The 27,263-nt window shown below is 56.4% G+C and overlaps 2 protein-coding genes across 3 annotated transcripts in view; one reads left to right on the top strand and one right to left on the bottom strand.

The window, feature by feature from the left end:
• Positions 1-14,177: 14,177 nt before the first annotated feature.
• Positions 14,178-23,841, top strand: B3GAT1 (beta-1,3-glucuronyltransferase 1). Of its 2 annotated transcripts, none has more exons than XM_011934723.1 (6): positions 14,178-14,271; positions 14,417-14,563; positions 17,900-18,408; positions 19,027-19,323; positions 19,975-20,075; positions 21,562-23,841. In XM_011934723.1, exons 1-5 carry the CDS (start codon positions 14,268-14,270, stop codon positions 20,059-20,061), a joined length of 1,044 nt encoding a protein of 347 aa, XP_011790113.1. In that variant the 5' UTR covers positions 14,178-14,267; the 3' UTR covers positions 20,062-20,075; positions 21,562-23,841. The 2 variants fall into 2 exon arrangements, with proteins under 2 accessions (XP_011790113.1, XP_011790114.1); XM_011934724.1 differs by having other exon boundaries at positions 14,178-14,288.
• Positions 23,842-25,989: 2,148 nt separating this feature from the next.
• The window catches only part of GLB1L2 (galactosidase, beta 1-like 2), a 45,175-nt gene continuing 43,901 nt past the window's right edge, over positions 25,990-27,263 (bottom strand). Inside the window, exon 19 of the mRNA XM_011934722.1 lies at positions 25,990-26,981. Within this exon, the coding sequence (XP_011790112.1) occupies positions 26,895-26,981 (87 nt within the window). The 3' untranslated portion in view covers positions 25,990-26,894. The remainder of the gene's footprint in view (positions 26,982-27,263) is intronic.

Below are 27,263 nucleotides of genomic sequence, written 5' to 3'. Positions count from 1 at the left end.
GTCTGGCCTCTGGGGCTCCCTTCCTGCATCCAGGGCTGCCAGGCACCCTGCAGTGTCCAGCCCCGAGTATGAAGCCCCAGGGCTGCGTGCACCTGGCCTGGTCCTGGGGGCCAGACAGCTCAGCAAGTGGAGGGACTGTGCGGGAGGGAAGCGTGTCCCAGGCACACGTACCGGCGTGAAGGGATGCCTGCCTCCTGCTCTCATCCCTGCTGCCTTCCCGGGACCCCAAGAAAGAAATCGGCCGGGTACTCCTAGAGTCTACCTGGGGACAGGAGCCCAGGAGAGCCTGGAGATCCCCTCCCCCATGTATGTGGAGGACTGTCTTGAGCCTGTGCCTGGGCGGTGTTTGGGCTCCATGGTGTGGTGGCCCGTGGATCCATAGCCGTCCTCGTGCTCACTGTGCGATGGGTGGCCTGGGAAACCCAGAGGTAGTATCAGCACACGCTGCTGTCGGTAGTATCAGCACATGCTGCTGTCGGGGGCACTGAGACCGAGGACCGCTGCCTTCATCACACCCACACCTCCTCTGCTGTGGAGGGCACACGCTGCCCACGCTGGTTCACACATGTGCTCGGGGGCAAGGCCCTACCCAAGCCCCTCGACTTTTTTTTTTTTTTTTTTTTTTGAAACAGAGTCTCACTCTGTCGCCCAGGCTGGAGTGCAGTGACGCAATCTCAGCTCACTGCAAACCACCTCCCGGGCTCAAGTGATTCTCCTGCCTCAGCTTCCCCAGTAGCTGGGATTACAGGCGCCTGCCAGCACACCCGGCTAATTTCTGTCTTTTTAGTAGAGACGGGGTTTCACCATGTTGGCCAGGCTGGTCTCAAACTCCTGACCTCAAGTGATCCACCCACCTCGGCCTCCCAAAGTGCTGGGGTTACACGCATGAGTCACTGCCCCCGGCCCAGTTCAACATTTTATGTTAATTGTTTCTTCTCCAGGCAGTGGGGTTAGCTGACACCCCAGAGGAGGGAGGGACCTTAGGGGCAGGGCAGGTATAACAGAGGGAGGTGGGGGAGCCCTGGAAGTGGGAAGTGGTGAAAGTAAAGTGCCCCAGGAGCCTGAGCCTGCATCCTGGGGAGAAGGGGCAGGGAGTGACAGTGCCCAGGGCTCGCTGGCCCTAGACCCCCACTGACAAGTCAGTTCTCTGACAGGACAGCTCTGGAGGCAGGAGAAGAGAAGAGGGATGGGGAGTCTCTGAAATCACTGGTCCTTCCTGAGTGCCTTTCTGGAAAGCTGAGCAGAGACACAGGACCGGACTGGGCAGGGTGGCGGGAGGGAAGCAGCAGCCATGCACTGGGGCATCCCCACTGCTTGACTCTAGCTCATGGTGTCAGTTCCAAACCTCAGTCTCCCCACCTGAAAAAGCAGGGTGACAGGATGGGTGCCCACCTCATCTCAGGTGACTGCACTGAGACTACAGCAGGAAAATGCATGAGAAAGTGCCTTGTCGCCTGGCCCACCTGTGCAGGCGCGCGTGCTCCCAGCAGGAACAGAGGGAGCCAGGGCCACGGCGCCAGGTTCCAGGGGCACTGTCTCCCCACAGGGGCCAGGCTGCCCTCCCCCGGCCACACTCTGTTGTCACAACTGCATGCTGGTGTGCCCAGTTTCCGTTGAGTCCAAGCCACAGCGCCGCCTCGTGCTGGAGACAGAGGAATGTGCTGGAAAGGCAGCCCGAAGGCCAGTCACCACTGAGCCATGAGGAAGGAGCCAAGGTGCCTCCTTCCTCGCCCTTCCTCTCCCAGGCACTTGGATTCAGTGTTTTGCCCACTTTTTAATGTGGGTATTTGTTTTTTTTTATTTTTTATAATTTCAGCATTTATTTTAGATTCAGTGGTACATGTGCAGGTTTGTTACCCAGGTATATTGTGTGATGCTGAGATTTGGGGCATGACTGATCCTCTTACCCAGGTACTGAGCAGTAACCAATAGGTAGTTTTTCAACCCTTGCCCCTCTCCCTTCCTCCGCGGTGTCTGTTGTTCCCATCTCTATGTCCAAGAGTACCCAATGTTTAGCTCCCATTTATAAGTGGACAGTATTTGGTTTTCTGTTCCTGTGTTACTTCACTTAGGATAATTGCCTCCAGCTGCAACCATGTTGCTGCAAAAAAACCATTATTTATTTCTTGTTTATGACTACATAGTATTCCATGGCGTATGTGTACCTCATCTTCTTCATCCAGTCTACTGCTGATGGGCACCAAGGTTGATTCTATCAGTTCCCTATTACGAATAGTGCTGCAGTAAACATATGAGTGTATGTGTCTTCATGGTAAAACGACTTATATTCCTTTGGGAAGACACTCAGTAATGGGATTGCTGGGTCGGATGTTTTAAGTTCTTTGAGAAATCTCCAAACTGCATTCCACAGTGGCTGAACTAATTTACATTCCCACCAACAATGTATAAATGTGTTCCCTTATATGGTGTCTCATTGTGATTTTGATTTGCATCTCGCTAATGATCAGTGATGTGGAGGATTTTTTCGTATTTGTTGGCCACTTGTACGTCTTCTTTTGAGAAGTGTCTGTTCGTGTGTTTTGCCCAGTTTTTCATGTGGGTATTTGTTTTTTGCGTTTAAATTGTCTGAATTCCGTGTAGGTTCTGGATGGTAGACCTTTGTTGGATGCGAATCTGTAGGTCGTCTGTTGGCTCTGTTGGGAGTTTCTTTTGTGATGCAGAAGCTCTTTAGTTTAATTAGGTCCCACTTGCCAATTTTTGTTTGTATTGCAGTTGCTTTTGAGAACTTAGCCGTAAGAATTTTCCCAAAATGTCCAGAATGGTGTTTTCTTAGGGTTTCTTTGGGATTCTTAGATAGTTTGAAGTCTTCCAACATTCATATCTTTGGTCCATCTTGAGTTAATTTTCATATATGGTGAGAGGCAGGGGTCCAGTTTCATTCTTCTGCACATGGCTAGCCATCTGCTGAATCTTAAAACAAGGTGGTGGTGGCGGTTATATTAACCACCATGTTTTATGGGATCTAACATTCCTGGTGCCAACTGTGTGCCAGGCCTGATGCTAGATGTTTTCCACTGATTCCCTCCTTTGATCTGAAAGTAGCCCTGTGAGGGTTAAAGATGAGGAAACTGAGTCACAGGGATGTTGGCGCAACTCCTGCTTTGGGTTGGGCTCTGGGCCCTGGTGTGGGAACGCGGAGGTGAGTAAGGCCAGGTGCCCCCAGAGGAGCTTCTGGCCCGGGGCTGGGGGACAGATGTGAGAACTGGCAAACCAAAGGCAGGGCCCGGGGCGGGAAGTCCCACAGTGTGGCCACCTTGAGTGAGCAGCCCAGGGCAGGGCAGGGCCAGGGAAGGCTGCAGAGTAGGAGAGGGAATGCCACAGGCACAGAGCCCAGAAGAATCTCCCCTTGCCAGCACCTCACCCAGGACCACAGAGACGGTAGCACCAAGGGAAACTACGCGGCCTAGGGCAGCGTGACGACAGGAAGGGCAGTACTGTGGGGGCAAGCGGGCTGCTCACTTCCTTCCTCTGGGACGCCCCCACCTTGCTCACAGCCTGAGAGGCTCTGCAGGGCTGTTTCAGCTAACTCAAGCCTGGACACTCAGTTCCAGGGCTAGACCCACCTGGTCACTGGCTTGCTTATGTCCAGGCCGTGCTGGGCTCCAGCAGGTACCAAGTCAGTCACCATGACCTGTGCCAGGCTCCGTGCTGTGGATGGGCGCACTCATCCAGCCCCATCATGGGAGACCCTCGCTGCAGCCACCGCCCGGCATCCCAACCAGCGCAACCTTGGCTGGGCCTCCGCTGCAGAGAGGGTCAGATGCAGCGAGGGCCACACCCGTCCTAGCTTCCAGGGTCCAGGATTCTAGGGCATCGCAGCCTTTCTGGGTTCTGGACTGCCCTCTGCCACTGCTGGGCAACCTGGCAAAAGGGGAGGTCAGTGCTGTTAGCAGTAGCAGCTTCGACGGCTTGCCCCTGGGCCCTGCCGTTCATTGGGTAGCAGAATGTGCCTCACCCCCTGGGGGCCCCCACTGAGCAGGCGCCCTGTGGTGGGTGTGCGCCCACTGGAGGCAGCAGTCCACCCGTGGGGGTCCTGAGCAAACCGCAGGCCTCTCCTACGGTGCATACATTGCTGGCTGGCTGGGGAGTCTCAGAACTGGAGCAGGTTGGTTGGTGTGTTAAGAGCATTTTGCTGGAACCAGGGTCCAAGGGCAGGACCCAAATCCTGGTGTGGTCTCTTCATAGAGCTGGAATGATGTGCACGGCTGATTCTACCCCTCCTGTCTCCACGGGTGAGGTGAGGCTGGAGGTGGGCAGGGATGTGGGGAAACCTCTGAACAGGAGCAAGTGAGAACCCCTTTGCTCCCCTCATGCAGGCGAGAGGAGCCATTCTGGGGCCACCAGCTCATGGAGGCTGCACTGAGGCCTCCCAAGGGAGGGAGCAAAACAGAGAAGCCATCCAGTCTGCACATGGCACTGGCTCCCACAGCCAGTGCCTGCACGCGGGTGGCAGTGGGCCCTGGTTAGAGAACCCACCACCCACTGCACCCAGAGCAGACCTGCTGTTGATCCATTATTATATCAGCTCATCGCATTTTCAAAAGCGTCCTGGTTTGGAGAAGGAAGTATAAGGTCACACTAGCTCTGATGAACAAGGGCAGGGAAGTCTCGCTGCCAGCCGGGTGTGCAGCTACAGCACAGAGGCCTGCCTGGGGCACGGCTGGGAGGAAACCTGTGTGTCCCCAGAGGCCGGGGGCCAGCTGGCCAGCGATGGAAGAGGGCCCGGGAGGGAGCCAGCAGTGGACCCGGGGCCAGGAGAGGTGGGACAGAGGCACGGCAAGGACCCCTGCCTGGCCACTGCTGCCCAGAGGAGTGCAAGGGGATGGCTGCTTTCTATCTGGACCTGGGACACTTGAGACAGTCACTCAACCCCCTCATGTCTCAGTTTCTTCATCTGTAAAACATGAACAAAGCTTGGGGATTACAGGGGTTTAACCACTGAACGAGATGACCAGCGTGCCGCCATTTTGGAAGCCGCAGATCGCTGCTGAGCGTGAGCTGTTGTGTTTAGTAGTTTTCAGGAGAAGCAGCCCCCACAAACCCCAGTGCTGCAGGGAAAGTGGATTGGCCTCTTGGCATCACCCCATCTATGTTCCAGCATCTGAAGCCGTTGGGTGCCAAGGGCAGGCACACGAGCTCTTTTATTTGAACGGGGACCCAATTGTGGATTTGTCAGCAGGGCACAGAGCAAGCCCGAAACCCAGCTAAGAGGGTACAGACACGTGCTTATGAACACACGTGTGCGCACTCATGCAGTGTTGACCATGAGCACACAGGCTCACACGCATGCACATGGGGGTCAGGCAGCGGGCCAGCTGCCCCGTGAAGTCACTCAGGCGGGCAGTTCTGTGGTGGCCAGCACAGCCGCAATGAGCTGTCAGAACAGAATACTCAACCCCAGCCGTTTCCTTGAGTCAAATTCCAAGCCACACATCGAGGAGGACAGGGAGCAGGCATCTGAGTTGCTGTGGCCAGACTGGCATCTCCCCACGTCATCAGCCTCGAGAGAGTGCTGGGCAAGAAGGGGGGGACACCGGGACTAAGCCCGTACTTGCTATCCCTCACTGTGGGGCCCCCTAACTGCCACTGGGGCCCAGGTACACCCCCACATGCACTGGACCCTGGCCGAGGCCTGGCAGAGAGGAGCAGGCAGGGCATGGAGGCCCAGGCAAGGGAGCAGTTGACAGCTGGAAGGAAATGAGATGGATGCTGGTTTGCAACAGCCAGGCCTGGTTTGCACTTGGGCATCTTGACTCAACTTGAGAACCCTCTCCCTGACTCTGGTCCCCCCACGGCTCTGGGTGGGAATGGGGCACTGCCCTCTGGCATGGGCCATGGTGCCTCACCACGGGATGAGGAAAAGGGTGCCATGTTGGAATTTCAAGAGGTGGAAGCTGTGGGGGGGTAGAGGCGGCTAGGGAACAGGAAGGAGGTAGCAGGAGGCTGTGACTCTGGCTGGCTTCTGCCATCACCCTCAGTAGCTATGGGACTAGGCAGGATCTGAGGAGCTGAAGGCCTGACATGGCCCATCTGCCTTGGTGTGGGGGACAGACTCTCAGGTGTCCTCGGAAGCCCCACCCAGCCCGTGCTCATGCCTTTGTGCAGTCCTCACCTTTGGTGTGGATGGCATTGGTGGCCAGCCCCTGGCCAGTACACGGTGCAGAAGCAGTGGGCCGTCCCTCCCAGGATTACACTCTAAGATTCCATCCGCTAGCGGATTAGCTCTAGATCCCCTCCATGCTGGCTTGACCAAGTAAGTGGCCATGCTGGAGAAACCCGTGTGGCGGGGATCTGCGAGCAGCCTCCAGGAGCTGAGGGCAGTCCCAGCTAACAGCCAGCCAGAAGCCATGGCCCACAGTCCCACCACCACCCGAGTGAGCTTGCAGGCAGATTTTCCTCAGTCGGCCCTCCAGATGAGAACACAGCCCTGCCAATACCTTGCAGCCGTCTGGGACCCTGGACTCCTGCCCCGTAGGAACTGAAGAGAGCCAGTGGGGACTGTCCTCTGCCACGTGTGTAGGAACTGGTTAGATCGCAATAGAAAATGAATGTACTTGTCTTGGGAGTGGGGACATTTCCTTCCAAAAGTGGGCCTAGGGCAAGGATGGAAAGGCAGCAGGGAAGGAGGGCAAAGGACGTTGGGGGGCAAGCACCTTTCAATACTAGACTTCTCCCCTGATCCCAGGCTGAGCTCCAGGGTTCTTTACAAGGACTCTTGCCAGTGCCACAAATCCCAAAGATAGCGTGACCCTCAGTAATCTCTGTCACGCAGGCAGGGGCCAAGTGGCCGAGTGGTGCTCTGTGTGCCATCGTCCTGTCACGGTTAGCACATCCCTGCCGGACCCCTTCCTCCACTCGGCCAAGCAGAAGCACCCCCACCCCCGTCACCCTCATGACCTGCTGTGGGATGGCTCCTCTCTGGGGTCTTCCGCGGGCCTGGCTCACCCTTGTCCAGCGTCCCACAATCCTTTATCACGTTTGTGTCCTTCAGCCAGCCTTCTCTCCAGCTGCCGCTCCCTCTCTGGCTGTCCTTCCCCTGCAGAGCATCTGTGTGCTCATCCTGCTCCCCGACCCGCCCCCAGGCGTGCCCCAGCAGAGAGCAGCCGTAGGTGATGTCGCCACACCATGAAGCCCCAGTTCTCGCTTCAGGGCCTCCCACGTGGAGGGTTAGGGTGAGCGTCAGGTGAGGCTCGGGTGAGCGTCGGGTGAGTGTCGGGTGAGTGGATGAACTGCTGCCTGAAGACCACTAGCCACGTGGTTCAGGGAACTTCAGTGACACCAGCTGGGGCCACAGCAGTGTATTCGGTTCAGATTCCTGCAGTTAACCGGGATGGACTTTTGCTTGCAGAGTTCTACACTAAGCCAAATGCCGATTTTCATTTTGTACTGAATCATAATCAAAATCGAATCCAAAGACTATTTCTGGAAAAAAAAGAAAAACAAAGGAACTACCTTTAAAGAGTCAGCAAATTACATTTCTGATGCTGGAAGAAAACCAAAGCGTGAAAGTATTCTCTGCACCACATCAGAACAAAGCTAATGCTTCCTTCTGCCCAAGTCCTTGGCTTGGGTGTCCCAGTTAGAAGGGAAGAAGATGGGTTGAGATCTGGAATTCACGCTGCCCTTCCATCCGCTGTCCCCAGTGTGAGCCCGCAGTGCCCCAGGCTGGGAAGCAGAGTGCAGACATCCCAGGGCCCGAGCCTGCCACTCTTCCTCCATGAGCGTGGTGAAAGCAGGGTGGGGAGAGACCAGCAGTGCCTTCCTGGGGGCACTCGGCCTGACCACTGAGGTGGGCTGTGCAGGGGGTGAGAGGTCAGGGGCTCTGGCCCTGGAGCAGGGTTGCCCAGTGGGTGGGCACGAGGGTGGGCCAGGGGAGGGTCTACAGGGGGAGGTGGTGTGGGCCCGGATGGCACTGGACACAGGCCGAGGCCTGAGTTTGAGCAGCTCTGCTGGCACTGACGCTGTGACCTTGGGCCGATCACACAGGCTCTCTGAGCTTTGGTGTCCTCACATGCAAAATGGGGATGAGATCTGTGTGCCTGCCTCATGCCATGGCTGCTCTGAACATCAAGGGACTGGGCTTTATGAAAAACAGAGTCTTACTGGTTCAATGTAAGATTCAGAGTGGAACCTGCTCTGGGACCCCTCCCCAACCCTCTGCAGTCGGTGACCAGGGCAAAGGAGGAGAAAGAGGAGCAGGGGCTCCTGTATGGTGTGAGGTCAGTGCCTGTGTCCTGCCCCCCAGCAGGGCTGTGGTGGGCCCGGAGGCGGTGGCGCTGGGGGCGGGAGGGCCAGGGCTTAATGAGGTATGGATTGACTGGGCTGGGAGCTGATTAGCTGTGGCATCAGGCATTTCCTGAGCAGCGCCTGCAGAATCGATACGAATCCGCTGATCCCATTAGGGGCACCTGCCGGTCTGTGGGACAAAGCCTGTGCCTCCCTGTCTCTGGGGACACGCAGGTTCCTGGCTACCAGAAGGTGACATGAACAGCAGCTGTCTTAGCCAGCAGGTTGGTGTTCTGCATCCCGTCCGCACACACGTTGACTGGTGCCTGTGTGATGCCCGGGGCTCCCTCTGCTCACCCCTGAGCCCACGCCCTCAAGAGTCGGTGACGCTGGTTCCCAGCCTGTTCACAGTGCTCACCGTCTCGCGTGTTACTGTCATCACAGGATGTCATGTAAACTGTTGAAAGAGCATGTTGAAGTAAATGTGTTGTTTCTATGAAAATTTCATAAGGTGAGTCCAGAAAGAAGTTCTCCAAATTAGGTAAAGTCATATTCTAAAGGGTCCTACACTCAGACTGCTCACCAAGTGCTCTTCAGCTCTTGAATCACTTTAAAGAAATCACAGCTGGAGGTGGCAGCAGGACGCTGGGGCGTGGCCGATGTCAGATGGCCCAGGCCTGCCTGACCCTGTGTTGGCGGAGCGGAAGTGCTGAGAGCCTGCAGGGATGGGTAGTTTGGATTTGGGGAAAATTAGCATGCACCGTGCAGTCCTGGGGGAACATCATCTGTCGGACAACTGGCTCTGCAAGTTACTTAAATTGAAATGTACGGCATGTATGTATCATTTGGAAAGACTCTTCACCTTAATGGACTTTTTTGATTAACCACTTAACTACTGTTCCCAATCTTACTGGGTAAAAAGGCTTTTATCGTCTCCGGAGATGAGTACCTTGGACAGTGCCTGAGCTTGTTTGTAACACGCCGCGCACACGCATCCAGGCCTTTGGGGACACTTTGCGTTCACACGTCGCCTGCACTGGAGCGAGCTGTGTCATCTCGTCCCCTCCGGACCGAGCAAAGCTCCCCACCCTTGCTGCTGGATTGCCCACAGAATCCAACACAGTGCTTTGCCTGCTACAGATGCTCAATTAATATTTGTCGAGTGAAATTAAATAAGCTCCTTGCCTCAGGGACTGAGGCGTTGCTGAGGCCTTCGTGTGAACGCCTGCAGGCTCAGAAGAAAACCTTTCCATGCGTTTAGAACCGGCCAGCCTTGAACCAGCCTTGCACATGCTCTACAGCCTCACATGTTCTGCCCCAGCCTGGGCCAATCAGAGCCTTCCCGTCTGAGTCCCAGACACCCCTTAGTCCTTATTCACAGCCCACAACACCCTAAAACCCATAGACAGATTCCTCTCTGGAGGTGCCATGGCTCACACCTGTAATCCCAGCACTTTGGGAAGCCAAAGCAGGTGGATCTCTTGAGCCCAGGAGGTTGAGACCCGGTGGGCAACTTAGTGACCCCCTGTCTCTACAAAGAAGAATTTTAAATTAGCTGGACATGGTGGCATGTACCTGTGGTCCCAGCTACTTGGGAGGCTGAAGCAGGAGGATCACGTGAGCTCTGGAACTCAAGGCAGCAGTGAGCTGTGATCATGGCACTGTACTCCAGCCTGGGTGACAGAGAGAGACCCTTTCTCTCAAAACAAAACAAAATGCCACAGATTCCTGCAGAGAGGCGTTTCCAGCATGGCCGATCTCCATAGGCATATTGGCCCTTAAGTCAGGACTCCGTTCCACGGGAGGCTGGTTTGTCGGCCCTCTTGCCTTGCCTCTGGCCCTGGGTGCCCACTGAGCTACACTTTCCTCACGTAGGACATCCCGTCTTCCTCGCAGAGCCCTATGGTGACCTCCAGTTGCTAAAATGGCAGGATCGTTGAAACTTCCAGCTCAGCCTCCCTACTGTAAAGATGAGGCCGAGGAGCACCTGCCGGACACACCCAGGCCACCCTCCCACTCCCATGTGCTGCCGACCCGGGAACCAACCTCCACTGTCCCCCAGGGCAGTGCTTGCTTCCACCTGAGGACGCCCGGGGAGGGCAGGGCACAGCCTTTCGCGTCTTTACTTGCCGAGACGCCTGAGACATGAGGTTGGTCACAGACATGGTGCAAGTGTCAGGATGGGAGTTGTGACCGCGGCAGGCCTGGGCCCTCCACTCACACACACTGCCCACACCGCATCCTGCCTCCCCAGGAAATCCCCCTTGTGCCTCCACCCACCTCCTCCTCCAGCACCCCATTCTTCCCCACGCTTGCCCCCATCTCCTGGGCTCCCCTGGGTGTGGCCAGGCCACTCCTGCACCTTTGTGCTGATTCTTCTGCCCAACCCAAGTGTCTAGAAGCCATTGTGGGGTCCTTGTTGGAGACAGCCTGCAACCACAGGCAAACTCCACCCTCCTCCAAGCCCCAGGCAGAAGCAGCAGGCTGCAAGAGGGGACCAGTGCCGGCCAACCTTGCAGCCCAGCCTCAGACTGGGGCCCAGAGCTGGGGGCAGGTGCAGCCCACCCCGTTGCCTGGCCCCAGGCCCCCTGCCCAGCCCAGGCATCACGTCCCACGACCCGCCCCCTGCCGGCCAGCTGGCGTTCTCCAGGCTGGGGGCTCTCTGTGTTCTGCTTGATAACCGCCTGGTAATTAGCTCCACGATTTCGCTACTATGCTTATAATAGCCTCCATTAAAGTTATGGGGTTTTCAAGCCATAATGGCTTCCAGAGTAATTAATGCACAACTGGGTTTATTGCTGAGTTTATTTTTAGAGCTTTTCTCCCTCTCTCCCCCTCCCTTTTCTCTCATAGATGTTTTGACCAAAAAGACTGGATGGGAGCAGAAAGCGCCCCACAGCACACTTGCCCGCAGGCCCCGTCCTCCCCTCTCTTCCTTCCCGCCCCTCCTTCCTGCTCCAGCCTCCAGGCAGGTACTAGGGCCCCGCAGAGGGGGCAGCCATCGCAGAGGAGGGTGGCTGTGGTCCAGGCCAGAGGAAGCATTTGGTCTGTGTGTGGCCCTTGTCCACCCTGCGCCTGGCCCAGGTTCGAGAGGCTTGGGGGCCTGGGACCTCTCATCCTATGCCCCCGATGACAGCATAGAGCCAGATGGCCTGGATTCAATTCCAACTCCACCATTTCCTCATGGTTGACCTCAGGCAAGTTACTCCCCTTCTCTGGCCTTGATGAACCCACAGGGACCACAGCCATGCTTGCTGCGCAGGGCTGCTCTGATGTTGCAGGAGCAGGTGCATGGGAAGAGCTGAGCCTCATCTTCAGATACCCCTCACGCTATAGGAAAGTTTGTATAAACAACAGTGCAAGCAGGCACAAGGGAGGCCGAGCAGGTGCCAGAGTGGGCGGGGGCTGAGAGGCTGCCCCAAACGGAAGGGGGTGGCCCACAGGGACTGAGCTGGCATGACACTCGTCTTCTCTCCTTGGCTTTCTCCATCCTGGTATTAGAACCTTCACCAAAATCAGAAGCACTTGAGAAAACTCCTTCAAGAGTCTGAGAACACAGAAGAAATCTTCCTGGACATTTTTGAAGCCCCAGCCGCGCCCAGCCTCCCCATCCTTCATCAGCTGTGGTCTAAGATCACACCTGCCAAAACGTGTCTTGACACACAGCCTCATGCAACTCCAGCAGTGGCCTGGGTGTGGAGGGACAGGCTAAATCTGGGGAATGTGGCATGAGGTCACTTGCATCTCAGAACACAAGACCCAGCAGGCATCCCGTGTGGGGTTCTAGGCTCTGTCCCTCACGGGGCCAGCAAAGAGGAGTTTGTGGGGGGACACAGACACACACAGCCTAGAATGTCCACTATCTCCTACGTGCCTGTGACACTGAACCCCAGTGGATCTTCCACTCCTCAGGGAATGGGTGGGGGAGACTCTCTGGATAGGTGGGCCTCTGATGGCAGGATGTGGGCAGGGGATGCCGGCCGTCCCAGGAAACCAGTGCTCCTTCATGGAAGACAAATCCTGCTCTTCCACAAGGCGTCAGAACTATTTGGAGAGAGGACCCAGCAAGGAGGGGAAAACACACTATTTTGGAAACGCGGGCTAAAAACCCTCCTCGGTCACAGTGCTCGACTCTGCCTGAAATGGTGAGCACACGTGAGCTGGGGCAGGAGCAGGCAGCACGGTCCCCAGGTGAGGCTCTGTCCCTACCCAACACTGGGCACTGGGACAGGTGAGCACAGCGAGGCTGGCTGGGCTGCCCGAGGCTGCCTGCCCTCCCCATCACCCCCACGGGTCCCTGCTGCATCATGCATGGTGCTCAGCACAGAAGTGAAAAGGGAGGAGAAGAGGATGTGACAGTTTCCAAGGTGGTCAGGAGGTCTCTTCGCCCAGTGTCCTTGCCATGTGAGAGAACAGTTCCCAGGGATGCTACCAGTGGACCCTCTGCAGGACTGAGGAGTCCCAGTGGCTCATTCTCCTCACTTGGGTCCCCTGCTGCTGTCATTTTGGAGGACTGTCTCCCCTCAATGTGGCAGCCCCTGCGGGGACCCCTCTTCTCCTTGCTGCTGCCCAGCCCAGCACCTGGTGCTCTGTCCTGCACAGAGGACGTCCTCTTGACACAGGAAGGCACTCTCCCACTTCCCCCAGGGCCCATCCCAGAAACATCTCTTCTTTGTCCTCAAAAGACTGTCACCAAAATGCAAATTGAAACCACAGTGAGAGACTATCTCACCCCAGCCACAATGGCTATTATTAAAAGCCAGAAACTATTAGATGCTGGTGAGGCTGCAGAGAAAAGGGAATACATATGCTCTGTTAGTGGGAATGTAAATTAGTTCAGCCACTATGGAAAGCAATTTGGAGATGTCTCAAAGAACTTAAAACAGAGCTACCATTCTAGCCAGCAGTCCCATTCCTGGGTATATATATCCAAAGGAAAATAAAGTGTTTCACAAAAAGAAAAAAACCTGCCCCTGTATGTTCATCGCAGCACCATTCCCAATAGCAAAGGCATGGGATCAATCCAGGTGCCCATCAGTGTGGACTGGATAAAGAAAACATGGTGCATATACAGCAAGGAATACTACACAGTCATAAAAAAAGACGAAATCATGGCCTTTGCAGCAGCATGAATGCAGCTGGAGGCCATTATCCTAAGCAAATTAACACAGGAACGGAAAACCAAATCCAGCGTGTTCTCACTTATAAGTGAGAGCTAGACATTGGGTATTCATGACTGTAAACCTGAGAAGAATAGACACTGGGGACTGTAAAAGGAAGAAGGGCTGAAAATGACATATTGGGTACTATGCTCGTACCTGGGAAACGGGATTCATCATACTCCAAATCTCAGCGTCACATGCAGTATGCCCCGTAACAAACCTGCACGTGTATCCCCAAATCCAAAATGTTGAAATTATTTTAATATAATAATTTATGGTACACATATGGTAAAAAAGAGAGAGAGAACCTCTCACCCCTTTATCCAGGCTTTGATAAGTAGCTGGCATTTTAGGGCTGCATGGGAGGTACCGTTTAATTCTGAGAATGACCTTATGAGGTGGGGAACCACAGTGGCCCATTTTACAGATGGAAAAATTGTGGCATGGAAAACTGAAATGACTTGCAAAGGTCATACAGCCTGTGGGTGGACAGTTGGGATTTAAACCTGGTGTCTCTGCAGTCTGTGCTTCTGCCCCCTGCCCCCTACTGACTTTCATAAATGGAGCAGCGCCATGGCCCTGTGCCTGTGGGAAGAACAGAGCCCATTCCACTCAAACAGGCAGAAGAAGAGGTCCTCAGGGGATGGACGGTTGAGGCTCCATCGTGGAACCCCAGACGCTGTGTGTCCCAGCGCAGGGCCCGGCCTCGCTGGCGTCCATTCCTGTGCCTGAGTCTCTGGCTATCTGCTTCTGTTCTCCCTTGCAGGTGTCCACCCCCCAGGGTTCCTGACCCTACCCCTGGACAGCGACCCCTTCTCAGACTCCAGTCGGGCCGGACTCTGCAAACCTGCTTCCGCAATGGGTGGGTTGTGAGTGCTGGTAAGACCTGCCACCATTCCGCTGCTCTGCCCTCCCCGTGCCTGGCCGGCCCGGCCCATGCCTGTTCTTTTCTCCCCTGTGCTGCCGCCGCCCGTGGCCACCCCTGTCCTGAACTTACCGCCACTCAGGTAATGAGGAGCCGTGGGTGCAGCCAGCCTTGGAGATGCCGAAGAGACGGGACATCCTAGCGATCGTCCTCATCGTGCTGCCCTGGACTCTGCTCATCACCGTCTGGCACCAGAGCACCCTCGCACCCCTGCTTGCGGTGCACAAGGGTGAGGACACACGCATGCCCTGCCTGCCCAGCTGGGCCTTGGTAGTGACAGTGACCACAGCTGGCACGCAGGGGTTCTTGCTGGTACTCACTAAGCACCTAGGAGGAAGCACCAGACCATCCAGGCCCCTTCGTGAGACTTGCCCCCCTGTGGGAATGGGAAGCTAGTGGAAGCTGCCACACAGTTCAGAGAGGTCCAGGACGGTGGGTTGGCAGACACTGGGACAACCACCTTGAAAGAAGAGCTTGTCACTCTCAGCACCCAAGAGGAAGGGGCACACCGTGCCCCTGGGGAAGTGCTGGCATCCCGGTGGGAAGTGGAGGGAGTGGGAGGCTTTAGTGTGGTTTTGGTAGGAAGGGAAGTGGTTTTCATAGGAAGGGAAGGGCAAAGCACTGTCAGCAGCTGAGCTGGCTCAGAATTGCATAGTCTGAAGAATGTCAGTGGGTTTATGATATGGGCGTGGTTTCTAATTGTCTGGTATCACCCTGGGGTGGTTTAGGGCAGGGGAAGATTGGCTGGGGTGGGAGAGCTCCATAACAGTGGTGGGTGTGAGCTCTAGATCAGGTAGTTTGCATATGAAAAGTGTTTGCAGGCAAGGTGTACACTGTCACTAGGAATTAGCTAGTCCTGGGAGGGGCAGTCCCTCCCAGATCTGCAGGGCCCCCAAGATGTCAACACATCTTAAAATACAGAACAACTTAAAAAACACACATCATTAATACACACACATATGCAGAAAGACATGCGTACACAACTTCACATGCCATTTCATGACATGCAAGGAAAGCGACCATTCTGAAGCGGATGGTCGGGGAGGAATAGGATTTCTGGCCTGCAGTGTGTTTTAAACCCTTTCACAGGGAGTATAGTGTTTGGCTCTCTTCTTTTCCTGCGCAAGAAACCCTGGTCTAGTGCTACCTGGTGGAAATGGGCTGGAGAGAGGAAATGTCCCATGAAGAACTAGTGGAAGAACTAAGGGTAGAATTCTCTTCCCCTGGCTCTGGCTCCTGAGTTGCCTTTCCCTCTCACACAGAGCTCTCCACACCCAAACCTGCCGTGCACCCCACAGCTGGCTGCCCCAGCTCCTCAGCACTTTGTCTCGGGCTCTCTTCTGCCCCCTCCCCCACTTACATGCACAGACTCAACACGTGGGGTCAGGCAGCTGCTGTCCGTTTGCAGTGTGCATGATATTTACCTGGCAGTGTGATAAACAAGAAGGCACCCAAGTCCATGCAGAGAGAGGTGGTGAGTGCCTGTAACCCCAAGATGCAGGCAGTGTCCAAAACTCACAGCCTGAAGTCATGCTGCTCCGCACAAATACCAGGTCCTGCAAACCCCTCGCTGTTCCTGAAGCTTCCATGAGGAAGGGCCAAGCTCAAGATGGCGGCAGCCGACTGCCCATGGCTGCCACTTAGCGCCTCTCTTCCTAACATCATCCTCTCCTCCCGACTCTAGCGCCTCTTCTCAGTGCTTGTCAGTTTAGAATCATTGTTATCTTGCAAATACATCACTCCAGAGGGGTTAAAGCTACTATATATAAAGCGACATGATATCGTGTCGATTGTTTTCTTGGCAGAGCTCCAGCGCTGGAGACGTCAGGCTGTTTGCTAAGCACTGACGGTGCTGCCTGAGGCTGGGGACTTGGCACTCTGTCTCTCCAGAGCATGCCAAGAGCGAGCGAATGAAAGCTGCCGCTGAGTGAAGTTAGGGTCACCATGAGGCCGATAGGACCCAAAATTGCAGACACCCTGAAGCCAACAGCAAGGGCAGAGCCCAGGAGCACAGGCAGTGGCTGTGCCCTAATGTGTGGGGACTTTCCCAGGGCACAGGTCCTCTGTGGGCTTGGGATGATTGAGGTGAGAGAGAGCTGGACCAACTGGCTCTAAACCTCCTCCCAAAGCCTCAGTTTTCAATGCTTCTCATAGGATAAATTAAGCCTTCTTTCCAGGTCAGAACCCTAGACACCCATCCCACTTTCTTCCACCTTGCTCTTCTCACAGTTTGACTCCAAACTCCTCTAAGCAGTCCCCTTTGAGTGACTGCATCTGTGCTGGTCACCTCCCCCGGCCCTCAGAAATTGCTGTGTGCCTTGTGCCATTTGCCCGTGAGAACTCCTGAAGAGCTGAGAGCAAGTCTCCCGGGTCCGTTCCTATGGTCTCCACGCCAGCATCCCACACACCCCGCATGCTGCTGATGACAGTGGTGGCCAGAAAGGCAGCAGAAGAGCTGATGCCCAGGGTCCTCCCCTTTGGTGTGACTGGCTCGTTCTGTCCCCACTGATTGCCTGAAGCCAGAAGGAAGCAGAGTTGGCCACTGCCCTTCCACAAGAGAGGAAACTGCCCGGCAGTGCTCTCAGCCCTTGGCAGGTGCCGACTCATTAATCCAAGTAATAACTTGATAAGTTCGATGCTATTATTAGCCCCATTTTACAGTCGCTGAAATTGAGGCACCAGAAGCTAAGCAGTTTGCTCAAGGCATAGGGTTTGTAACGGCAGAACTGGGCAGGGTCTCAGCCCAGGTGTCGGAATTTCTTACCTTTACCACCCGACGGTAAGCTAGGACAGTGAGGGCCACGCCGTCATTGGTGCCTGAGCCCTTCCGATGGAAGGAACGAATTTGGAGAGAAGGGATGCATGGAAAACAAGAATCCCAGTGGCCATGATTTCTCCTCTTGCTAGGACTGCTAGATCTACATATATCTTGGCAACTATGGGCAAAACCCACAAGAATAAAATGCACTTAAATAGGAAGTTCAGCACCAAGATTCAGAGAATGCCTTGCATGAGGCCAGGAGGGAAGAGGCCCCACTTGACGGGAGGGCTTGAGAACTCCGGGGAGCTGCCTCAGGCTCCTGCAGGCCCGCAGTGTGCTCTGGCTGCTGCCGCAGTGGTGCGGCCCTGGGGCTTTGTGGCCTCCACGCCACAGTGGGACAGTGCCACGTGCTCTGCTAGCCCAGCCCTGTGCAGAGCAGTGTGGCCAGCTCCTTCCGGATGAGGAGGGCTAGGCAGGGGAGGGGAGGACGCCTTTTCATAGGAAAATCACATTTAGGAACTGAGGATGCAGTCTTGGAATATGGGCAGCTGCACTCAAATAGCTAGAGGGCTGCAAAGGTGGGAAGGAAGAGGTTATTTCTGTGTCTTCAGAACTAGGACCCTCCCAGAGAGGATTCCAGGGCTGCAGGTTTCAACCTTGGAGCTACCAGGTCCAAGCAGGGGTCTGAGCAGCCCCTGCAGGGGAGGAGAAGGGTGCCCTGGCAGGGTGGGTGGCGTCCGGCTCTGAATCCGGGGCCACGGCCAGCGCGCTCCTCCCCACATCGCCTGTCCCCCAACCCCGCAGATGAGGGCAGTGACCCCCGACGCGACGCGCCGCCCGGCACCGACCCCCGAGAGTACTGCATGTCTGACCGCGACATCGTGGAGGTGGTGCGCACCGAGTACGTGTACACGCGGCCGCCGCCGTGGTCCGACACGCTGCCCACCATCCACGTGGTGACGCCCACCTACAGCCGCCCGGTGCAGAAGGCCGAGCTGACGCGCATGGCCCACACGCTGCTGCACGTGCCCAACCTGCACTGGCTGGTGGTGGAGGATGCGCCGCGCCGGACGCCCCTGACCGCGCGGCTGCTGCGCGACACCGGCCTCAACTACACGCACCTGCACGTGGAGACGCCGCGCAACTACAAGCTGCGAGGAGACGCCCGCGACCCACGCATCCCGCGGGGCACCATGCAGCGCAACCTGGCCCTGCGCTGGCTGCGCGAGACCTTCCCGCGCAACTCCAGCCAGCCCGGCGTGGTGTACTTCGCCGACGACGACAACACCTACAGCCTGGAGCTCTTCGAAGAGGTGCCGCGGGGAGTGGAGGGGCGTCCCGAGGAGGGGCTGCGGGTGTGGAGGCCCGCGCAGGGGGAGGCCGGGAGGCGGTGCCGGGCTGGGAGCGGGGCAGGCATTAGAGAGCCAGGGAGAGGGACGGAACTGCGGGCTGCAGCATCCCCCACACGTTAGGGGGAAGGCAGGTGGCTCTGGAGCCCCTAAACCGTATTCTTGGCCCTAGAGGTGTCCTCTGAATGGGTCTGTGAGTAGGTCATTCTGCGTGACTACCAGAAACCTCTCAGGTGGAACAGTGGGGGCCTGCCTGAGTATATGGGCGGTGTTAGTCTGGGGGAGAAGGGGAGTCATGTCACACTCTAAAGTGGGGAGGGAGAAAGCAGCAGCAGGGCCATGTTGAGAAGGTGAAGACCAGGCCGTCTGAGAGGTCAGGTCTCGCCGGCAGCCCAGGGCAGGTTCTCCTCAGGTGCCCAACCCATGGGACGGGGCCCTGGGGGCAGGGCTGTACTGGACCCCCCGGGTGGCCTTGGCTGGCCACGGGCATAGAGGTTGCTGAAGGATGTCGCCTCCCATGGGCACGGGAGTCCGTCCACATCTGCAGCGCGGGCGCCCTGACTCTGGACCCCCCACTTGTAGATGCGCAGCACCAGGAGGGTGTCCGTGTGGCCCGTCGCTTTCGTGGGTGGCCTGCGGTACGAGGCCCCACGGGTGAACGGGGCAGGGAAGGTGGTCGGCTGGAAGACGGTGTTTGACCCCCACCGGCCATTTGCAATAGACATGGCTGGATTTGCAGTCAACCTGCGGCTCATTCTGCAGCGAAGCCAGGCCTACTTCAAGCTGCGAGGTGTGAAGGGAGGCTACCAGGAAAGCAGCCTCCTTCGAGAACTTGTCACCCTTAATGACCTGGAGCCCAAGGCAGCCAACTGCACCAAGGTGAGACCCTCCGCAGCACTGACAGCTGTGACGCACGTGTCTGCAGCACATCCAGACCCTCCCTACAGGTCGGGAGAAGGAAACAGAGGCCTCAGAATAACCTGGGCTTTCTGAAACCCCCTCCCAGGAAGGCCGTTGATCCCCTGTGGGGCGGCGACACTGTGGACAGGCAGAGAAAGGGAAAGCAATGGCCACCAGGGACTTATAACCTCCCACAAAACAGCTGTGCTCCAGGACGTCCCTGCTGAGCACTCATGCACACACACATGCCTACGCATGCACACATGTGCACACATATGCAGATGTACACGCATGCACACACATGCACATACACACATATGAACATGCAGACATATGCACACACACACACGGGAAGTCTTGGGGCTTCTCTTTTCTGTAGCTCTCGACTTCCCATTTCCAGCAGGTATTCTGAAGGCATCACATATACAGACAGCAAAAATGATGGCGTACTCTAGTGTCACAGAAAATAAATAAAAAAACCATTGAGAAAATCTTGATGGAACAATTGAAAAACTCTTGAAGGAAAGGGAGGGGCAGGAGAAATGTTTACACGGTGTGGGAGGGAGCAGGGAGGCAGCAGAGTGAGGTCAGGGGCCTGTCCCACCGTGTTTTGCATCTCTGGGCACACAGATCCTGGTGTGGCACACACGGACAGAGAAGCCAGTGCTGGTGAATGAGGGCAAGAAGGGCTTCACTGACCCCTCGGTGGAGATCTGAGCTTCAGGATGCAGGTACGGGCATGACGAGGGTGGGCCATACGCTGGGCAGGGCGGCACCAGGTTGGGCCAAATCAACTGTCCCATGCTTTTCCTCTTGGGCTTTCACTGTGGAGGACAGGGCAAATGTGGGCAGGAGGGGTTCCCACTGTGCCACCCGAAAGTCCCCAGGCATTAACTTTCTTTTTTTTTTTTTTTTTTTTTTGAGACGGAGTCTCGCTCTGTCGCCCAGGCTAGAGTGCAGTGGCCGGATCTCAGCTCACTGCAAGCTCCGCCTCCCGGGTTTAAGCCATTCTTCTGCCTCAGCCTCCTGAGTAGCTGGGACTACAGGCGCCGCCACCTCGCCCGGCTAGTTTTTTGTATTTTTTAGTAGAGACAGGGTTTCACCGTGTTAGCCAGGATGGTCTCGATCTCCTGACCTCATGATCCGCCCGTCTCGGCCTCCCAAAGTGCTGAGATTACAGGCTTGAGCCACCGCGCCCGGCCCCAGGCATTAACTTTCACCCTCACAGTTGGGTCCTTCTCTGCCACCAGACTTCAGAGGGCATCGCCTTGCAAACACCTTGTTGATTGTTCTGCTGGCAGTGACGCCTGCACCCCATAAGGCACTGCCATTCAGACTCTCGCTGGCCAGGGTCTGTCCCCCCAAGTCTGCCTCTTCCCCTGTGGATTCCTTCACCACATGGCCATGGCGAGGACTCACGGACTCGCTGCTCCACAGCCACGAGCCACGGCTGTCACAGTGAGAGGCAGCGCAGAGTGACAGACCCAGAGCCCACCTCGGCTCCCGGGACCCCTGCTCTTCACTGTTTGACCTGACTTGACTTTTCTGGGCCTCAGTTTCTTTATCTGTGAAGTAGGTTGCTGAGGGCACCTAGAACAGTTCATGGCACGTAAGTCTCATCAGTGTGGCTATTTTTATTCAAGTCTTTAAAGCCCTCTCTGGAAGTAGGCCACAGGATCCACCTACACTTCAGAGGCAAAGAAATGGTGTTGAGAGAAGCTAAGTGAATGGTCCAAGGTGACACACTGGCATGAGTGGATTGTGCCGGGTGGTTGGCAAAGCCAGGCATTTTCAGGGGCTTTTCTGTGATCTTATTCTGTCTCTTCAAAGCAGCTGGTACTCCCGACTCCCTGCTCTAGGTCATACCAAACAGAGGTTGGGGCCTGAGACAGACATTTGTCCTCGTGCCCTGGAGCTAAGCAACAGCTTCTGTATCGTGTTTGCATCCCCCTGCCTGCAGGAGACCACAGGGGGTCACTCAGTCACCTTGGCCAGTGCCACTTAGAATGCGTCTGTACAGAGCCTCACTCCTGCCTCCTGCCCTCACTGGGCCCTCACTGCCCTCACTGGAGCACCTTCCCCACCAGCCCCCCACAAAGGCCCCCACAGGACCTGGGGGCCTGGGCTTTGCAGAGGTCCTGGTGGCCCTGCCTGGCCGTTCCCTCTCCAGCCCCATCCTCAGCTGACACCTCACTCATTCCTCCTCTCCCCTCACAGGAGCCTCCTCCTCAGACCCTGTTCTTGGCCTTCCATCCTCTCCCCACGGCTGATGGTCCCTCCAAGGCTGACTCCTAAGGAATCACCATCACCCTCCTTTCTATTCTGGGGGCTTCTGAGAGAGCCCAGCCTGATGCCAGGACAAAGGACAGAGAATTTAAGCACAGAAATCCCAGACCTGTTGTTCTCTCCAACCAGCGTGACCAGGGCCCGGAGACCTGATGGCCAGGGTGGGGTGTCCAGCACCAGCCAAGCCGGTGCTCCAGTGCACCTCCCCAGAGCTCCTTGCACTGACGGGGCTGCAGGAGCAGGCACAGTGGGCACCCACACCGGCCTGCAGTGATGCGGGGCGGGAGGGAGATGAGAAGACCCTGCAGTCAAGTGGAGCATGGCCCTCCCTGGCTCCCTGTCCCTGGGCCCAGCACTACCACACAGGACACCCAGCCAGGGAATTCTGAAGACCAGAGAGCAGCCCACGGGCATCATGAGTGCTCTGCTCCTCTCCTCGGTCCCTGCTCTTCCCGAGAGCTGCCCCCAAATCAGACATACCTCTGTGGCTCTCCTCTGGTTCATGTTTACAGAGCATAAGGCCGTCTTTGATCCCAACAGGCACCCAGCCCTGCATGGGGGGGACCTGGGCCTAATAGGCACCCCCTGTACCTCAGGCTGTGGCAGGAGCAGAGTCCCCTCCTACGGCCCCTCTTTCTTTACCCCTTCTCCTCCAGCACTGGCAAAGGGGTGGGCTCTAGAGCCAGCACAGGTCACTGCCTGACCTGGATTAAGAACCCCACGGCCCCACTGTCCACATACTGCCTCCCCACCGCCCACCTCGGCTGCTAGGCCCCTCACCTGGACTGGACTGGGGAGGGAAGGGGCCTTTTCCTGCAGCTCTTCAGAGCCACAGACCTCAGGGTGCAGTGAGCCTGTGGTGGGCAGTGGGCAAGGTGATGGGCTGTGGGCCGGGCGGTGGGCAGGGCGGTGGGTGGCGTGCAAGGTGGGACCTCCTGCAGCCTGGAAAAAGGAGGGAGGCCGAGGCCATTCCCTAACTCTCCCCTGCCCCTGGTCTGAGGAGGAGGGACTCTGGAGTAGCAGAGGGTCTGGGGAAAAGGGGGCAGGGGCTGGTGGGACACTGAGCAGGAGGGAGGCCTGAGCACACTGCTTTGGAAATTATTCTAAACACAAAAAAGGGAAAGAAAATGTTACTTCTCCCTAAGTCGGGAGCATGCAAAGCTAGCCCACCTCATGTCCAGCTGTCCACTTTCCACCCTAGAGAAAGAACAGTGTGTCTCAAGCTGCTGCCCTCCCCAGGCCTCCCAGGCCCGCTGGAAAGGGCTCTGACTCCCCCTGGCCGGCCGGGCTCTCTGGTGGTGATCTGGCTCATTCTCCTGCAAGTCAGAAGCACAATTTTCCCCCCAAGTGGAGGAAAAGGAAAGGGCCCCAGCCTACTGAAGAGGTGTTTTATTTTTTAACTAACAGCCTCCCACCCCATTAAGATTCACCAGGACAGGTCTGAGGGCCATTCAGAACCCACTCCTGAGTGGGTGGGTGGGTGGGACTCAGTCCAGAGACCTAACATTCAGAATATAGCATTGGTTGCCTGTTTTGAGATGGATTTAATCTCCCACAGTATTCATGAGACCATCTGATGGAATCAGATCCCTGAGCCACCTTGCAGGACGTTTCCCCCAACCTCTTACACCCTGAATGTCGCTTTGGAAACCAAGCCCTTGGAAGCAAGTGGGGTGGCATGGGAGAGAAGGGAGGAGGTGGGCACAGGTGGTGAACTTATGTGTGGGCACTCTACTGCCTCACTCACAGAAGCCAGCCCTGGTGCCAAGGTCAGCTTGGCTGGTCTGAGGCCACCTTCTTAGCCAAAAACCCAGGGTTCATTTTCAGGAAATTGATAATGAACAACAAAATGGGGACTTCTTTTGGCAGATGCTAGGTCAGTTGTTTTCACCTAATATCCTCTTTTAGCTGCATGTGTATTTATTTATAATTATAACCCTGGTGGACTGCAGCCTTCATCCTTGTTGGGAATGAGTTTGTTATAAATCAGAAATGAGTCCATGATGACGATTGTTTTCCAAACCCAGTCTGTTCCCTGCTCCTTCGCTGGCAAACCCCACCACACAGGAGTGAGGCCAGGGGCTAGGAGTTCCAAGAACAGAGGCTGGGGTGAGGGTGGCACCCAGGCAGCTGCATCTGGTCTGTTTTAATTTAACTGTATTTAATTTGCTTTCAAAATTAAAAGTCAAATACAGTTTTTAACAGTCCTAATCCTCTTCAGCCCTGCCTTATTTTACTCTCATTTATTATTTTAGCCATCCAACAAGTATTTATCAGGTGCCTGTTATGAACAGGCACTATTCTAGGAGCCGGCACACAGCAGTGAAAAAACAAGGCTCTCGTTTTCACAGAACTGACCTACTGACGAGACGAGACAGGCAATAACGAATACATGTTATTTCAGATGCAATCTGTTGTATGGAGAATGAGGCTGAGTTGGGGAGACAGAGGGTAACAGTGGAGACGGGTCAGTGCTCTGTAGGGTGGCCAGAAAGGCCTCCCTGATAAGGTGACATTTGAGCAAAGCAGCAGCACCCTGACATGCAGCTCCCTGGGTCCAAGAAGAAGGAACTGTCCAGCAGGTGGAGCAAGCGTTGCTTATAGATCAGCAGGAAGGCTCAACCGGCTGGGTGGGGGCTGCTGGGGCAACAGCAGTGAGGGATGCGGTGGGCATGGGAGGAGGGAGTCCACAGGCATCAGGTGAACCTAGAAGGCAATGGGGGGTCCAGTACGGAGGACTAACATAATCTATCCATCTCTCAGAAGAACTGCCCTGCGCCTGCACGGAGGATAAATGGAGAGGGCAAGGGCAGGTGGAGACGTGGTTCCTGCAGTCATCTAGGCCAAGATGCGGTGGGCTGAGTGGGGCATGGGGCGGGGGCAGACAGAAGCAGTCAAATTCTGAACGAGTTTAGGAGGCAGAGCCAGGAGGATTTGCTGCTGGAGTGGATGTGGGAGATAAAGAGAGGGGTCCAAAATAGCCCGAGACACAGAACAGCACTGCCGTTTCCAGATACGAGGCTGCGTGCAGGAGGGGTAATGTGGGGAAACGGAGCTCTGTGTCAGGTGCCTGTTAGACACATGCAGAAGAAAAGGAGCCCCCACACGCCTGGAGCTCAGGTGCGGGCCAGCATCGGCAGGCGCAGGTGTCGAACCTGTTTACAAACCACAGGTGTCACGGGTGAGACCCTGTGCAGTGAGTGTGGACAGAGGAAAGAAACAGCCCAAGGAGTGGGCCAGAGACCCCCAGTATTCAGAGGCTGGATTTGAAGAGGGATCCTCCAAAGAGACCTAGATGAGGCCATACCATGTGGAAGATAAGGGCAAATCTTTAGTCAACGCTGGAGAATAAGCTCTGCCAAGAGGTACTTTGATAGAGAAGCCGAGCAGTCAACTGGCAAAAAAGAAGGGCAAGAACAAGCAGCTGGTGTAGGAAGAGCTCACCGTGGGAAGCCACAGTGTGTCTTGCTCAGGTCTGCGTGGAACTGTGATCCGCTCTACAGGAGGATTTGCAGGAAGGTTCCCTTCCATTCGAGTTCCATCACTTTCTGACGGAACCCAGCTCATACACAGCTTTGCAGAAGCACACACCCAGGTAAAGCAGGGCAGAAGACCCTGCACCTGGCTCAGGCCACACCCAAGTAGCCCAGGTCGCATCCACATCTCAGCTCCATGCTTGTCGTTCCAAGGCAGTTCCAGAAGAACTGGTGAGTCTGGGCAAAACCAGGGACTCTGCCTCATCTTGTCCCCAAGCCACTGTCCACAAGCTTCCCTTTAACAAGCTCCATTTAATAAGCCCTTGACCTGGCTCAGCTGCTGGGCTGCACATCACGAATGTCCCCTGCACCTCCCCCTGGGCAGCCACACATGGGCAGCAAGCCTGCCGGCCTCAGTGAGCTCCACGGCTCGCCATCCCACAGCCACCTTCACGGGGCTCCCAGAGCTCTTGCCGCGCAGGGGTGTGTGCACCTGACTTTCTGTTACTGGAGATAATTTGGTTTGGGCAGTAGATGCCAGATGTAGTGTGTGAAGCAAAACTCAACCCTGCAGTTAACTCATATGTAGCGCCCTTGACTGCCTGGCAGATTCTTACCCCCGCCCACCAGCATGAGAATGAATTTGCATTTGACCTGTCCTCTCCAGGGCACTTCCAATCCAGCAACATTTGAAGGGGAGTCGGGGTCAGGAGGGGAGTATGAGACCAGGGTCATGGCCCACCCACCCCAGGGACGGTCCCCGTCTGGACCCCCGAGCGGCAAATGGGGCCCCATGGGAACCTGACCGAGAAAACGAAGCTCTCACACAGCCTTCCCCTCTGGCAAGAGCGGCACACATGACGGAGACTCTCACCAGAGGGGGTGCGATTCAACGCTACAGCTTTACTGCAACTCAGGACAGTGAGCCCGAGCAGGTGTTGGGCTGAGCCCCAGAACAAGGCTCAAACGCGGACGCACACACTGCGGAGGAGGCTGCTCTGCCCCTGCTGCTCCCGCGTGGGAGGTGGGGGGCGGGGGCCACTGAGCTGGGCCTTCTGTCCCTCCTCCCTGGATATGGGCCATGGCTTCTGCCAGGACGCACATGTCATCCTCACTGAACACCAGAGACACTTGCTAACTCAGGAAGACGCAGGGCTGAGGATTTCTGTGTCTCCGGCCCAGCCTGTCACCCTGTGGGAAGCAGCGAGTGGGAAGGGAAAGGGGAAGTCACATGTTTCTCACGCTGAGTTCCTTCCAGAATCCCAAAGAAGGCTCAGAAAGTTGTGAAGGAAGAAGAGTCAGCTCAGGTGAGACATCCCCTCCCCACCCGCTACACCGGTGACACACCCAGGATTTCGGGGATAAAAAGGGGCCATGAGGGATGTGACCAAGCCTCCCAAGAACCGGCAAAGAGCACGCCTGAGTCTAGCAGATGCTGGCAGGGCTGTGACTTCCAGCGCAGGGGCATGTTTCAGCACTTTCTCTGAGGACCAAAGGCTTGGCGGTCTGACTAGCTGCTCCCACCCTGGAGACAGCCCGACAGCCTCGGCACAAGAGCAGGGCTGCAGGAAAGGCATCATTAACAAAGCCAGGCCCAGAGCCATCCCACCTTTCCCTGCAGGCTCAGGGTTTTGAGCTTAGGTGGGGGCAGACTGTAGCCCCCAGTCCCTGAGGTTGCTACTTAAGGAGAGGCCTTTGCAGGGGAGGGGTGGGGCAGCAGCCACCAGGCTTCAGGTCAGGAGGCGGCGGCAGTCTCCCACGGGCACCAGCAGGAGGGGGTGCCACGGCTCACTTAATGTACTGGTTCCTGCCCAGGTGGGGGGTTTCCGTGAACTGTAATGCAGGGCCCACCATCGTCTCCTCAAAAATGATGACCTGTGGAGAGAGGGCCCGGCTGGGAGGGCAGCTGAGGTCTGTCCTGGTGCCAGGGGAGGTGCTGAGAGGTGGCAAGGTCAGAAGGAAAGGGTTTGGGAACCAGGCTGGAAGGGACAGGGACCAACAACTCGTCCGCGGCGAGGAGGAGGGAGGACGAACCCGCTGACACGCCCTCCACCCTGACAGAAGGCTCCCTGGGAGGGCAGGTGGGCGGGGCCTCTTGGGGAACAAGAAGGGGCTGAGGCTCCCTGGGAGGGCAGGTGGGCGGGGCCTCTTGGGGAA

The sequence above is a fragment of the Colobus angolensis genome, unplaced genomic scaffold (assembly GCF_000951035.1).
Source record: "Colobus angolensis palliatus isolate OR3802 unplaced genomic scaffold, Cang.pa_1.0 Scaffold137, whole genome shotgun sequence".
NCBI classification, from domain to species: Eukaryota; Metazoa; Chordata; class Mammalia; order Primates; family Cercopithecidae; genus Colobus; species Colobus angolensis.
This window is presented reverse-complemented; position numbering and strand designations above follow the sequence as displayed.

Coding starts and splice junctions, on each gene's coding strand:
- B3GAT1 (XM_011934723.1), top strand. Junction 14,564..17,899: donor CCTGCTTGCGGTGCACAAGG/GTGAGGACACAC, acceptor CCAACCCCGCAG/ATGAGGGCAGTGACCCCCGA. Junction 18,409..19,026: donor GCCTGGAGCTCTTCGAAGAG/GTGCCGCGGGGA, acceptor CCCCACTTGTAG/ATGCGCAGCACCAGGAGGGT.